This window comes from Alnus glutinosa, chromosome 4 (genome assembly GCF_958979055.1).
Source record: "Alnus glutinosa chromosome 4, dhAlnGlut1.1, whole genome shotgun sequence".
NCBI lineage: Eukaryota > Viridiplantae > Streptophyta > Magnoliopsida > Fagales > Betulaceae > Alnus > Alnus glutinosa.
This window is the reverse complement of record NC_084889.1, coordinates 5,256,715-5,271,865: the sequence shown is the minus strand read 5'-3', so window position 1 is coordinate 5,271,865 and position 15,151 is coordinate 5,256,715. Positions and strand designations below refer to the sequence as shown.

The window sequence follows — 15,151 nt, the reverse complement described above, 5'->3', positions numbered from 1 at the left end:
TTGATGAAATTCCTGAATCAGGAATTTGGATCTATTTTCATTAATATCTGTTCTGACTCACTGAGTCACGCTATGGATTGCCAATATTGCTATTAGAAATTATAGTTTAGTTTGAGTCCCATTTGCTGACATAAACCAATGAATTATGGATCCTAAAGCAGCTCATTTGGATTTGACGATAACGCTTCGAGCATGTTTTCAATTAGTTGGTTTTGTTGTAATTTGGAGTATTGGGCATCTAATTTTGGCAGTAAAACCCTTCGCATCAAGCTCTTCAATTAAAGTTGCTTTTTATGAGATTGTTGTGCTTGTTTTCTTTGGTTTTAGTTGTTTTTTGTTGGGTTTTGGAGTATTGGGTATATCTGGTTATTCTACTTGAATTGGACTGGTGTCAGGAATTGAACATAGTTTTATGGGTTTATTTTTCTTGTTTTGTTTAAGTTGGTTTTATTGTAATTTGGATTCTTGGGACCTGCCTTAGATGCTCATGTGATTTAAGTCGAGGATGAGGCTGCCATTACGGAAGAGGATTGAAAAACAATAGGATGTTGGCGTGTGCCTATTAAAATCTAATACCATAAAACGAATTGCAAACCAAAGGGTTTATTTGTCAATACTTGTACAGAGGATACTACAACATTATATATTGGTTTACATATATAAAGACAGGGATGATGTGGCTGGTTTGTATCTCTCCAATCAGTCAAGAGATGTAGCTGTTCTTCAGAAAATTTCTCCATACAAGGTTCATTTTCAGTTATTTCTTCTTCTATACTTTGGGTTTCAGAATAATAATCATTGCTTTTGTTCTTATGTTTTTCTATTTGGAGAGACCTACTTCTAAGGCATATACGTGTATAATGTGATTTTGTTGGTGGTTCTTGTCGTTGATGGTACTCTTATGCTTTCGCTTAGAAATTGATCCGAATTACTGTGCTGTTTGATCGGCAGGAATTTTTTCTTTTAAAATTTTAATTGTTTATTTTTGGTTAGACGGTCTATTTGGCTGCTGAGAAAATGTAGGAAAATCTAACAGAAATCAAGAATTTTCAATTTCTAAGCTATTGGATTAGCAAGGGTGTAGTGATTGGTTATGGAAATTTCCATTTTTCTCATTTGTAATTACCTTTTTTTTTTTTTGGGTGATTGAAAGAATTTATGTGAAATTATATTGATCAGATGGTGTGATTGATTTTGTGTAGTGAGGGAAACCTCGTTTAAGGAGGCTAAGGTATTTATTTCTTACTTGAGGCTATGTTTTAGAGTAGTTGAACTAAACACCATGCTCATAAATCCAAAAAATGTGAAAGATATTGGGTGTAATTGCTAAAGATTGTTGATTTTTTATTTTTTTTTAGTAGCAGTAAAAAGTAATTGATGTGATATAAACATAGCATAATACATAGTATGTTAGAGATTCATTCTTACAAATTCGTATATAATCAACTTCGTATATTTACATTCTTGCAAATTCTTGTATAATCAACTTCCCAAAATTCAGTAATCCCCGAAATCCTTCAGAAGATTCAATCTGATATGAACAGATCAGAGGCTAATTTGAAAGAAGGCAACCTCTACCATGTCATTTCCGATAGGTAAATTTTTCTTTTTTGGTTTTTCTATTATACCCAGTTGAAATTTGTGTGGCAGTGCATGTTTTGATGTTTGTGTGAGGAAAACTATGCATATGCTGCCCTTAGCTTATTATTTTCATTGGCTTTAATTATGAAAATTCTTTTGATGTTTTTGGGCATGATGAAAATTACCTCTACTACGTAATTTCCAATAGCTTTCTTTTTGATTTTTTTTTTCTTATTATTTCTACTTTCGTATAATGCCCAATTGGAAAACTTGTATGGCAGTGCACAAATCATTATGGAGTAATTTTAGTGTAATAATCTCTTAGCTACTAGATATTCTTATTCCTGAGAAGGGTTACCTCGTTGCAATTACAAAATGATTTCCAGCTTGGTGCTGACTAATAATGTCCTCCCCTAGCTTTTGACCCAGTTTGTTTCTTTAATTTAATTTCATCAATTATATGGTTCTAATCAGTTACATCATTGAAATCTGACTATTTTTTTGCCGAAAACAAATCAACCCATAAGATGGTAAACTTCATTTTTTTTTTCTTCTCTTTTTCTCTTTTTCTGACCCAGTTTGTTTCTTTAATTTAACTTCATTTCTCTTTTTTCTCTCTTTTTTTTTTTTGCATGTAGTTGATTGGAAACTATTGTATATGTCTAATTGATAATAGTTTCATTATTGATGAATGATGATAGTTTCAATATTTGATAGCAGAGCTTTGTGGAATTTAAGATAAGGGCATCGTTCTTTAGTCTAGGGAGAAAAAAAGGAAACAAATACTGACGGAAATATCTTCTTCTTTTTTTCCCCCCCCAAGAATTGTAACTATTTTAGCAAATTGATTTTTTGTTTTGGTTTGAATAACAGATAATACTAGCATGACGTTTGGTTCGCAAGCTACAAGGGAGTACACCCGTGGGTCTCCACCAGAGTTGATGCACATGCAGGTTGGTGGTGGTTTTGAGAGAAGAATATGGTCTTTGAAATCGTCATTCATGCTCCCCTAAAAAAAATGAAGTCCTTAATTGGTAATAAGAGCATTAAGAGGCAATGCTTACTCTTTTAGTGGTTGTCACAAATATACCCCAACATGTTAAATTAAAAAGAGATACATTAGCTATGGAGCTATGGAATTGTTGTTTATAAGACTGATTTGGTAGTGTTTATGTATAGGTTATTAGGACCATTGAAAAGGAAATATAAAAATAGATATGCTATTATGGTGATAATTCATTCATGTATGCTTTTTAAGGTTCATGATGCATTATAATGAAGAAACATTTGATAGAATTACAATTGTGTGTACGTTTTGGTTTGAAGTAACTTATGTGTGCGATCTAAATTAACTCTCTTTCGTTTTCTTTTGGTATATCACATTTACTCAATTTTATAATTTTACAATTTTACTTTATTTGTTAAGAAAATTCAATGTATATTTATTCAATAATCTAGATATTAAATCTATTCTACAATATATGTATGATATTAAAATTATAATGTTAACAATTATAGTGATACATAACAACGGGAATCAAGCACGTGCCATCCAACTAGTATATATATATTTATATTTTTTTTCTTCATTTTTTAAGAGTATTAGTTGTATATAGAGATTTAATTAATGCAGTGAGGATGAATGGATCTGAATTTTTTTTTTAATTTTTTAATACTATTAGCGGCCACATATGTGTGGCCGCTAATAATATTAGAGTATATTAACTATTAGCGGCCACACAATAATACTAGAGTATTTTAATTATTCATGGCCACATACGTGTCGCCGCTAATAATCTAGTATTAGCGGTGACTTTAGACTCAATTAACAAAAAAATTACGGCGAATAAAATTATTTTTAGCGGCTACTAAGTTCGCCGCTATAAAACAATTATTAGCGGCGAGTCAAAAAAGTGGCCGCTAATAGTCTTTAGTGTTGGACTATTAGCGGCCAAAATAACATTATTAGCGGCCAAATTTGTTGGCCGCTAATGTGCAAATTTTTTGTAGTGATATAATCATAAAGTCTTCTGACATATCTACTTTCAAAGATCAGTGATTCTTCATTATTCTTTTTATCATCATTCTAGATCTGGGTAAGGATCCCGAGAATACCCTTGTAGCACTGATGTTGAGTTTATTCATTGGAGTGAATAAAAAAATTAATAAAAAAAAAATGTTACGGGTACTAATAAATAAGTTTTTGCATCACCTTAATACACCTCTCTTAATAAAAGATTCGATACCTTTAACATTTTTCATGATTAAAACTACCAAACCCAAAAACCACCACTCTTTATGGCCCTGTGTACGTGGATATTAGGAATATGCGCAGGTGGCTATATAACCTCTGCACTCACGGTTTTGTTTCTATTTGAGTTTTGAGGCTAAAAATTAGCAAATATATTTAGCCCAGCCCATCGAGTTATATATGATTAATGGAACACAAGCTCATTGTTAGAGGTTGTTGGGAAGAATTTCAACCTTCTCGGGTGCTAGGCCCAACCCGAGAATCTGGCTCATCACATACACCCGACCAAGGCCCAACAATCCACAAATTAACCCATTGGAGGCCCAGTCCCGCCGTTCGGGCCCGATCCGATTCAACCGAACCGGCCCGGGTGCACCATAACTCCATCATCCGCAGACATCCTAAGACTACCCGGGAGTTAAGGATGTGACGCATGACCCCAAATAGGATCATGGGTCGTGACCTCACCAGCAGTTTAGCACACCATCCATAAAGGATCGTGCCTCCGATCTTAATTCTGTGAACCCGAGATATCCGCGTAACCGAAGCCACGTCTCCATGTAATTGCCGATTCCCGTGGATGCAGGGGGACAATAACTGCTCCTCAACCTCTATAAATACTAGAACTTCTTCAGATGCTAAGGTACATGCTAATCAATCTTTTTGGCATTATTCTGCGCATTTATTCTCAGAACCATACACTCACTTAAGCATCGGAGCGGGGTTGTCGGAACCCCCCGACGCAGCCTTGTTTTTCAGGTGGACCAGGAGCAACCAAGGCAAATATTTGATCGACACGTCAATTACCGGAAACTGTCTCAACAGTTTGGCGCCGTTTGTGAGAATCACTTGTATCGTTTTTCTACTAAAAAAAAAAAATCCCGTTATGGTGAATACTAGATCAGAAGCCAACAGAGTGCCCCGGGATGACCGAAATGCCCGGGAGGAAGGAAACTCCAACGATCCCCAACTCACTCGCTTGAATGAAAGAATGGAATAGATGGCCAAGAGCATCGAGGATTTGGCCACTATGAATGCTATTCTCCAAGCCCGGGTTCCAGAACTTCATCGAACTGTCACTGACCCGGGAAACCGAGAGGAAGGCAGCCGGGTCGAAGGCTCTAGGGAGCCGAACAACCAAGAAGTCCTAGGAAACCCTCCCCCTGCTCAAACCGAGGCGGCAAGGGCGGTACAAGGCATGATCGCCCGGTTGGAACAAAGATGCAATGTTCTAACCGCAGCTATTCAACGGAACGATAAGGGGAAAGCTTCCCTGGTGGAAAACCTTTTGCTGAAGACCACCTCTCCATTCACCGAGGAGGTGGCAAATATTTGCCTTTCCGAGAAGTTCAAAGTCCTAGAAATCCCATTTTATACGGGCCTTGAAGATCCCGTGGAGCACCTAGATAATTTCAGAGCCCACATGGACCTCCATCGAACACCCGAGATGGTGGCCTGCCGAGCATTCCCTCTGACCCTCTCGGGAAATGCCCGTGACTGGTTCAGGAGCCTCCCGCCAAATTCCATTCGTCATTTCGAGGACCTCGGTAGGATGTTCCTGACGCAGTTCATGGCCGGAAGGGTCAGAAGAAAGCCGTCCGAATCCTTGATGTCATTGCACCAGGGACCCGAGGAATCTCTCAGAGATTTCTTCATGAGGTTCAACCAGGCCAGACTTGAAGCCGAAGCAGCAACTGATGATTTCATCTACGGAGCTCTCTTTCAGGGAATCCGAAAAGATGGAGCCCTAATGGCTGATATAGCTAGGAAGCCCCCTTAGAATCTAAATGGCTTTATGAGTAAAGCCGAGAAGTACATCAACCAGGAGGAGACACTCCGAGCTCTATTGGGACCCGAGCAAACTCGTCCATCCACTTCCGGGAATCCAAAAAAGAAGAACCTTCGGAAGGAAGAACAGAAGCGTGTTCCAGAAGAAGAGGCTAGGCCAAAGCGGGATCAGGAGTCCCTAAGGGGTCACAACTGGACACCCCTCAATGCACCCATTATGGATGTTCTCCTGGAGATAAAGCGAGACCCGATGTACCGAAAACCCAGACCGGTGCTCGCAAATCTGCATTCACAATACGCCAACCAGTATTGTGCGTTTCAAGATACTACCGGGCATCGCACAGAAGCCTGCATATCCTTGAGACTTCTGATTGAACGCTTCATAGAAAACGGAAAACTTGTCCGTTTCCTCGCAAATCAAAGAGTTCGCAATCGCCCCCATCAGAATCAAAACAATCCCCGGGATGACCGAGGAAGAAATCAGGAAAGGGGAAGGGAACTGGAACGCAGGCCAGACCCTCGGGCCGCACGAGAAAGAAGTAAGAGCCGAGCCAGACCAGCACGGCAGGAAAACCTTCCAGAGATACAGACGATTTCAGGGGGTTTCGGAGGAGGCGGAGAGTCTAGCTCGGCGCGGAAAGCATACGCGAGGCAGATGAGGGACTTCGAGGTTTACTCGGTACACAAACCTCTAAAATCCCAGAAACAAAACGCTCAGGTGGTCGCATTCTCGGATGCCGATTACGCAGAGGTATCTCTCCCACATACCGACGCTCTGGTACTAAGTCTGGCCATAGCCAACCACAAAATACACCGCATCTTGGTTGACACAGGAAGCTCGGCTGACATCCTTTACAGGTCAGCCTTCGAGCAAATGAAGATTGATCGAAGTAAGGTGATCTCGGCGAGACATTTGCTTGTGGGATTCACAGGAGAACAAGCGCTCCCACTCGGGTCCATTGAGCTTCCGGTCACAGCGGGAATGTACCCGAGGCAGAGGACGGTGATGGTTCGGTTCTTAATAATCGACCAATCATCGGCCTACAACGCCATCCTCGGGAGAACAGCTCAATGAATTTAAGGCTGTGACCTCAACCCCTCACCTGAGAATGAAATTCCCCACCAAAGAAGGAGTCGGTGTCGAAAAAGGAGACCAGAGGATGGCCCGAGAATGTTATAATACAAGCTTGAAAAAGCTCCCGGAAGCCACGAGACTCGGAGAGAAGAAAAAGGACGAAGAAAAATAGCAATCACCGATGGGGGAGCCGGTTGAGGAATTGGAAGATTTCGAGCTTGGTGACTCGAAGAAGAAGGCCCGTGTAGGCGCGCAGCTTCGCTCTGAAATAAAGGAAGCCCTGGTGGCATTCCTCAGAAAAAACAAAGATGTGTTCGCATGGAGCCACAAGGACATGCCGGGAATACCCCCATCCTTAATAGCCCACAAGCTAATGGTTGATCCAAGCCATCGACCGGTTAAACAACGAAGAAGGACTTTCGCACCGGACCGAAACCAGGCCGTAGCCGAGGAAGTACACAAACTCCTGCGGGCCGGGTTTATCCGAGAAGTAAACTACCCAGAGTGGTTGGCCAACGTGGTTTTAGTCAAGAAAGCCACCGGGAAGTGGAGAATGTGTGTTGATTTCACCGATCTCAACAGAGCATGTCCCAATGATAGTTTCCCATTACCCCGGATCGATCTCCTTGTAGACTCTACATCTGGTCATGAACTTTTAACATTCATGGACGCCTTCTCAGGGTACAACCAAATTCACATGGATGAAGCTGACCAAGAAAAAACGTCGTTCATTACCGACAGAGGTCTATACTGCTACAAAATGATGCCGTTCGGTCTAAAGAACGTAGGGGCTACGTACCAGAGGCTCGTCAACAAAATGTTTCGAAATTAGATCGGACGAAACGTGGAAGTCTATGTTGACGACATGCTTGTCAAGAGCACACGAGCCGCCGGCCATATAGCTGACCTGGGGGAAACTTTCGAGACACTAAGGAGTCACAAGATGAAGCTCAACCCGGCCAAATGTGCTTTCGACGTTTCCTCAGAAAAATTCATGGGATTCATGGTTTCGCAAAGAGGAATCGAGGCGAATCCCGAGAAGGTAAATGCTGTCCTCGGTATGCAATCTCCCCGGACCACCAAACAACTGCAACAGCTGACCGGGAGAATAGCAGCCCTTAATCGGTTCATCTCCTGGTCCACCGACAAATGTCTCCCATTCTTCATGATTTTGAGAAAAGCCTTCGAGTGGAGTGGTGAGTGCGAGGAAGCCTTCAAGAAGTTAAAAGAGTATCTGACTAACCCGCCGCTATTGAGCAGCCCTGAGGAAGGAGAAATCTTGTATCTCTACCTCGCAGTATCACCCTCGGCAGTCAGTTCAGCTTGGGTCCGAGAAGACTCAGGCATTCAAAAACCGATTTATTTCACCAGCAAAGCACTCCATGGAGCCGAGGAGAGGTATCCTCGGATCGAAAAATTGGCCTTCGCCTTAATAATCTCGGCACGAAGACTAAGGCCATATTTCCAGGCACATGCTATACGGGTGTTAACCGAACATCCGCTGAAGAAGATATTACAAAAACCAGATCTTTCCGGCAGGTTGGTAAATTGGTCGGTAGAGCTGGGGCAGTTTGACATAGAATTCCACCCTCGTACTTCTATCAAGGGTCAAGCCTTAGTCAATTTCCTACTAGAGTTCAGCAATACGCCCGAAAGCGAAGAACTGCCCGAGAAGGAAACATGGGTAGCATATGTAGACGGTTCCTCGGCCAACCAGAAGAGTGGAGTCGGTGTCACGTTGGCAAGCCCGGATGGAGAAACTTTTCAATATGCGATCAAACTGGATTTTGTGACCACCAATAATGAAGCCGAGTATGAAGCACTTTTGACCGGGCTTTCAATAGCTCGGGAAATGGGAGTAAGGAACTTAGAGATCAGAAGCGACTCTCAGGTGGTAGTCAGCCATGTGCAGGGATTTGCCGAGGCACAAGGCGAAAAGATGATTCAATATCTCGATAAGGTGCGTAAATGTCAATCTAACTTTGACAGAATCGTCGTAACAAAAGTTCCTCGGGAAGAGAATGCCCGAGCTGATGCTCTTTCCAAAATGGGTTCCGGTACCGGGCCCGTCGTAAAAACATCCACACGGGGGGTGGTGATACAGACCGAGCCTTCAATCCTTCCAAAACTCGACATGATGGAGATTGAAGAAAGATCAGACGAACCCGAGTGGGCCACTGACGTCATTCAGTACCTCCGCAACGGTTCCCTACCCGAAGAGAAGCTGCGAGCTCGTAAGGTAAAAATGCATTCAGCCCGGTACGTGCTTATTTGAGGATCACTTTATCGAAGAGGATATACCGAGCCACTTCTCAAGTGCCTTACAAATTCCGAGGCGGAATACGTACTAAAAGAAATACATGAAGGGGTCTGCGGGAACCATTCTGGCTCTCGGATGTTGGCACACAAAGCAATGAGAGCCGGGTACTACTGGCCAACAATGAATAAGGATTCGGTCAAACTCGTTTGAAAATGCGATAAATGTCAGCTGTTTGCCCGGGTGATGAAGCAACCCCCTGAAAAATTAAGCCCTATCACTTCGTCGTGGCCATTCGCAAAATGAGGGGTCGACATAGTCGGGCCTATGCCACCGGGAAAAGGTAGGCGGAAATTCCTTCTTGTCGCGGTAGACTACTTCACCAAGTGGGCTGAAGCCGAGGCATTCGCCACTATCACTACCGCCAACGTAGTAAAATTTCTCTAGAATTCAGTCATATGTCGATTTGGTAGCCCATACGCTTTCGTTACCGACAACGAAAAACAGTTCGACTGTGGACCGTTTCGAAAATGGTGTGCCGAACTCAGTATCAGAAATTATTACTCAACCCCAATACATCCACCGGCGAATGGACAAGTGGAAGCTACGAACAAGACTCTTCTCAAAACATTAAAGAAGAAGCTCGGCAGAAAGAAATGAGCTTGGACCGAATATGTCCCTGAGGTACTTTGGGCCTGCCGTACCACAACACGTACTCCCACCGGGGCTACTCCTTTCTCTTTAACTTACGGTTCAGAGGCAATTATCCCTGCCGAAGTCAGATCACCCAGCCTCTGAGTATCACACTACAATCCGGGACTCAACAACGAAGGAATCAAGCTCAATTTGGATTTGCTACAAGAAAGAAGAGATGAAGCGCAGGTAACATGGACTGCATACCAAGATCGAGCTGCCCGTTACTTCAACAAAGAAGTAAGCCCACGAAAGTTCCAACTCGGAGATTGGGTTTTGAGAAAAGTAAGCTCGATCACCAAAGATCCAATCGAGGGAAAGCTCAGAGCAAAATGGGACAAAGGGGCATACCATTTGATTGATACGACCGGCAAAGAATTACTGAGAACCTGGAACGCCGAGCATTTGAAGAAATATTTTATGTGAATTGCTTATACTATGTTTTCTGTTGTTCCAAAGTTGGCACTGACAAATACATTTTTATGGTTATTCTCAGTTCAATTCAAAAGTGACTCGGACAAATCACCAAATTTGTCTAGTCATTAAGGAATGTCTTGGTTCAAATCAAACCAGACCATATCAAATCAAAGCGTTGCACCCTCGGTTGGAAATACAACCGACTCGGAGCACGCACCGGTCATATCTTCAAAAGTGACTCGGACAAATCACCAAATTTGTCTAGTCATTAAGGAATGTCTCGGTTCAAATCAAACCAGACCAGATCAAATCAAAGCGTTGCTCCCTCGGTTCGAAACATAACCGACCCGGAGCACGCATTGGTCATATCCTCAATAGTGACTCGGACAAATCACCAAATTTGTCTAAAGTTATTAAGGAATGTCTCGGTTCAAATCAAACCAGACCAGATCAAATACAACTCGGCAGCACAAGCAAAACAAAAGTTTATGCGAACACATCCAAATACCAAAGTATAAAAACTAATTCTATTCATATATCAACTTGGTTACATACGTTTAGTACTCAGTTCAAAGTACCACCGGTTCATATATATATATATATATATATATATATATATATATATATATATATATATATATATATATATATATATATATATATATATTTACAAAAGCAGGCTCCCGGTCGAGTCCCCATCATCACCAGCCCTAGGCTTCTTGGTTTCTTCCCTACCGGGAGTACATTCCGAGACAGAGGGCCCCGAAGTTAAGTCATCTCGATAAGGGTTCGGAGCATCCTTGGTCTAGTCCTCCACGTCCGGGAAAAACTCCACTCCCAGAGTCTGCAGTTCATTGGTTGCTGTCTCGGGCATCCCAAGAAGGTTGGGAGTCACAGTCTCGGGATCAACCTTGAAAACTTCTAGGTGAAGAAGCATGGTCCTCAAGCTCTCGAAACCCCAGTTGGATCCTCGGCCCCAACTAAGGCCTCGGAGCCAAGGAACCAGAGCGAGTTGCTTCTTAAAACGCCGGGACTTGGACTTATAGTAATGACCCTTCTTCCGAAGCTTCTTACACCGAGCCTGAATTTCTTTCTGTTTCTCGGACAGAGATTGCTTGTCGGCCACCAGCGAGTCCTTCTCCCGCTCCATCTCTGCCACCCGGGTAGACAGTGCCGTTTTGGCTTCGTTAGCCTCGGTTAGATTGCTCAGTACTCTGTCAAGGGTCTTCTCACTTTCAAGTGCTTGAGCATGAGATGTATCCGCCAGCTTCCGAGCCTGAGCCAGATCCATGTCCCGAGCCTTGATGGTCTGATCTCTGATCTGAATATCCTGTTTCAAGGTCTCCATCTCGGACTCCAAGTCCTCGGTTCGGGACACCTCGAATTCCAGCTCCTGAACCCGGGACTGAAGCTCAGCTACCTTAGCCTCTAGAGCAGCTCGACTTTCAGTGATACCCCGGTGGTCTCGCCACAAGGCAACCGACCTCATAACGCCCTATAAAAAAAAAGTTAGAAAAAACGTACAAAGTATAGAAAGATATTTTTGAAGTCACAGGGCTTACCTGCAACTGGGCATGAAGCATCGCCTCCGCAAGTCCTCCGGGGTACCCGGTCCCGGACATCGAAGAAGACCCTTCCGGAATCAGGCCCATTAAAGTCTCTAAGGGGCAGGCCAACAGGCCTTCCCTTAAAGAACCGATTAACGCTCCCTGTTGGGAAGTTTCGGCTTCCATAAATCCCAGGGAAAGATTTCGAGTCTCCGGTTGGTCCTCGCAAGTCTCGGGTCCAGAGGACTCCACAACCTTAACCCGATCCGAACCCTTTCCAGCCAGCGCAGACGAGTCTACCACACCGGTCTTCAGATGACCCTCCAATTCCATCACCACATGATCCCCGGATCCCGGTCCATCCTGGGGTTTTAAGGATGTTTCATGCTCCGCCAGTAAGTGATCCTCGGATGCCAAACCAGCATCAGACTCCAAGCGAGCCTCTATCTTTTCAGCCGGAGACCGACCTGGAGTCTCGGATTCTTCAACCGGTTCCTCCCGTGTAACTGGCAAGGTGGGCAGTACAAAGCGCGGCCGACCAAAGAGAAGCTCGGCTTCAGTGGCTCGCGAGAGCGCGTATTCCAAAGGATCCGGGGCAAATCGAGTCCTCTTCGGCGACCCGGACGCCACTTCTTTCCCTTTGCGCTTGGTCACACCCCAAACCTTGGAAGCCTCTTGCTCCAACTCCTCGGGTTCGTCTCCGATTTCTATTACATCGGACGCATCAACGACCCCAATCGGAAAATCATCGGGCTGAACAACCAGAGTCTCCCCACCAGACGCTTCCATTGGATTTCTAACTTCAACGGGATTAATAACGGCCGATAAAGAGGCATTCAGGATCGTATTTCCGGGAGCTCTAGTCAAGTCACTCCCAAGATCGGTCTCCGGGGCAGAAAGGGTTGGGGTAAGGTTATCCCGAGGTACAATCACTGTCCTCGGAACTTGGGTCGACTTACTTACCTTTCTCGGAAGGTGGGTATCCTTACCGGTCTTCTTTGGTTTGATGACCCTCTTAGACCCGGGAGCCACCTTCGTCGCCTTCGGTTGTGGAGTGCCGGCCGCTTCACCCCCGGATTTCTTCGGCTTTTGTTTTCCTTTCCGATCATACCAAACCTTCTCGGTAGGAATCTGATACCCGAAAACCTTCCGCATATTCTCGTCGGTGACTATGTTGTCATAGTCTATCTTCATATCGTTCCCTGGAGTCTGAGAGAACAACAACATTGCGGCCACCCTTCTCTTGCCGGTCGCATTCAAGGCCGGAGCTTCCCGCAAATCAACCTGGATAGGTCTCCAGACTCTTGATATCCTTTGGTCGGGCGGTAAGGATGCTGTCGACTCCCAATCTCCCGAGACTCGAAAAAAACCCAACCTCCAACCCCGGTTGTTGGAATAACTTTGAGAAAGGTAAATGAAGATGGGGTTGTTCCTAACAGTAAACTCAACAACCCCCTCTCTTTTATATGCCGTCCGGTAGATGTTGAAGAACTCCGGAATTGTCATTCGAGCCCCCAACACTGTTCGCCACAGAATGAAAGAGGCGAGGAGGTATCTCCACGCGTTTGGTGTAAGCTGGCTCGGGGACACCCCAACAAATAGTACCAGTTCCCGGGCAATGTCCGGAAAAGGAAATCGCAGCCCGGCTAAAAGCATTTTCTCGTAAATAACGAGATCGCCCCCACGAATCTCCCGGGTAACAGGATTTTGAAAATGTAACAGAACCGTGGGAGGAATATCATAATTGTTCCGGAGGCGAAATTCATCCCCGGTACAGATCTTTGAAACTCCTCGGTGGTCGAGAGGCACAAGAGGCATTTGACATTCGACTTGCTCGAGTACCACCTCGTCCTCGAATAGTAATTCCTCTTCTTCAGACTCCGAGACGACAACCGCTGGGAGTTCCCTCGTGTCGGACATGGTGCGGAAAGATGAGGTTTGGATAAACTTCCAAAAGAGAGATATACAAGTTCAAAAAAAAAAAAAAAAAAAAAGAGGAGGAAAAGTTCAAGACAAGAATGAGAAATGCGGATGGGAGAGGGTATTTATGCTCGAGTGCGACCGGGATTAGCCGGTCATGAACAACCGGGAGACAGAGAGACGTGAACGAATCTAATCCCTTCAAACCGGCAGTCGAACCGTCACCGGTCACACATCTGACAACCACAGCGCCCCTCAAAAGGCGAACCGATGTCAAATCAAATTTAATGTGCTGCTGACTCACGTCGACAAATCGAAAGGACCACGGGGTTGACTGATTACAGTCCACCGAAAGCTGAACGGTCTCGTTCGAATTCATCCTTCCAAAACCGGCAACCGTAGAGCCCCGGTGGCACGCCTAGCAGATAAGACACGCCTTGAAAGACGAACCGGCGTCCAAATCATACTCGACACGCGGCTCGCGGATTCCGAGGAAATTCGAAACTTTGAAAATTTGAAATTTGAATTTGAAATTTCAAAATGAAAGGAAAAAGAGCAGGAATTCCTTAAAAGATGGCGTTCGAAGGCCCTCGGGTGGACAAGGTAGGGACAAAGCAAAGCAACCGACAAAACAATGCCTCCTAGATGGACCACCGACTCAAAACGGAAGTATATGCAGAGAAGGGCCATTAATAGCTCTCGGCATCATACGCTCGACCCAAAATTCAAAATACATCAGGGTAAAGATCAATCAATTATTCCTAAATTCTCTCAAGTATAAAATTTATTTAAGAGAATTGGGGGTAACTGTTGGGAAGAATTTCAACCTTCTCGGGTGCTAGGCCCAACCCGAGAATCTGGCCCATCACATACACCCGACCAAGGCCCAACAATCCACAAATTAACCCATCGGAGGCCCAGTCCCGCCGTTCGGGCTCGATCCGATTCAACCGAACCGGCCCGGTTGCACCATAACTCCATCATCCGCAGACATCTTAAGACTACCCGGGAGTTAAGGATGTGACGCACGACCCCAAATAGGATCATGGGTCGTGACCTCACCAGCAGTTTAGCACACCATCCATAAAGGATCGTGCCTCCGATCTTAATTCTGTGAACCCGAGATATCCGCGTAACCGAAGCCACGTCTCCATGTAACTGCCGATTCCCGTGGATGCAGGGGGACAATAACTGCTCCTCAACCTCTATAAATACTATAACCTCTTCAGATGCTAAGGTACATGCTAATCAATCTTTTTGGCATTATTCTGCGCATTTATTCTCAGAACCATACACTCACTTAAGCATCGGAGCGGGGTTGTTGGAAACCCCCCGACGCAGCCTTGTTTTTCAGGTGGACCAGGAGCAACCAAGACAAATATCTGATCGACACGTCACCTACCGAAAACTGTCTCAACAGATGTGTTAATAATTTTTTTTATCTTTGTCTATATATCACGATTAATTGCTGAGAGAACACAGTACTCCAAAATAACTCCTATTTTCTTTTAATCTTACTGGGCAAACCTGCTTCAATTTGGAGTACGTACTGCTAATTAGAAACAGCCAGTTATATATGTCAAAGTCAAGCAAACAGAAGCTGAGTATCGATTCATGGCATT

The 15,151-nt window shown here is 44.2% G+C and overlaps 2 protein-coding genes across 2 annotated transcripts; both read left to right on the top strand.

Annotated features, from left to right (window-relative positions):
* Nucleotides 1-4,832: 4,832 nt before the first annotated feature.
* LOC133866058 (uncharacterized) lies at nt 4,833-5,612 on the top strand. The gene has a single exon (XM_062302623.1). The coding sequence runs from the start codon at nt 4,833-4,835 to the stop codon at nt 5,610-5,612; it is 780 nt and encodes a 259-aa protein (XP_062158607.1).
* Nucleotides 5,613-5,627: 15 nt separating this feature from the next.
* On the top strand, nt 5,628-6,695 carry LOC133866056 (uncharacterized). The gene has a single exon (XM_062302622.1). It carries the CDS (start codon nt 5,628-5,630, stop codon nt 6,693-6,695), a length of 1,068 nt encoding a protein of 355 aa, XP_062158606.1.
* Nucleotides 6,696-15,151: the final 8,456 nt, after the last annotated feature.

Coding starts and splice junctions, on each gene's coding strand:
- LOC133866058 (XM_062302623.1), top strand. CDS start 4,833: ATGGCCAAGAGCATCGAGGATTTGGCCACTATGAATGCTATTCTCCAA.
- LOC133866056 (XM_062302622.1), top strand. CDS start 5,628: ATGAGTAAAGCCGAGAAGTACATCAACCAGGAGGAGACACTCCGAGCT.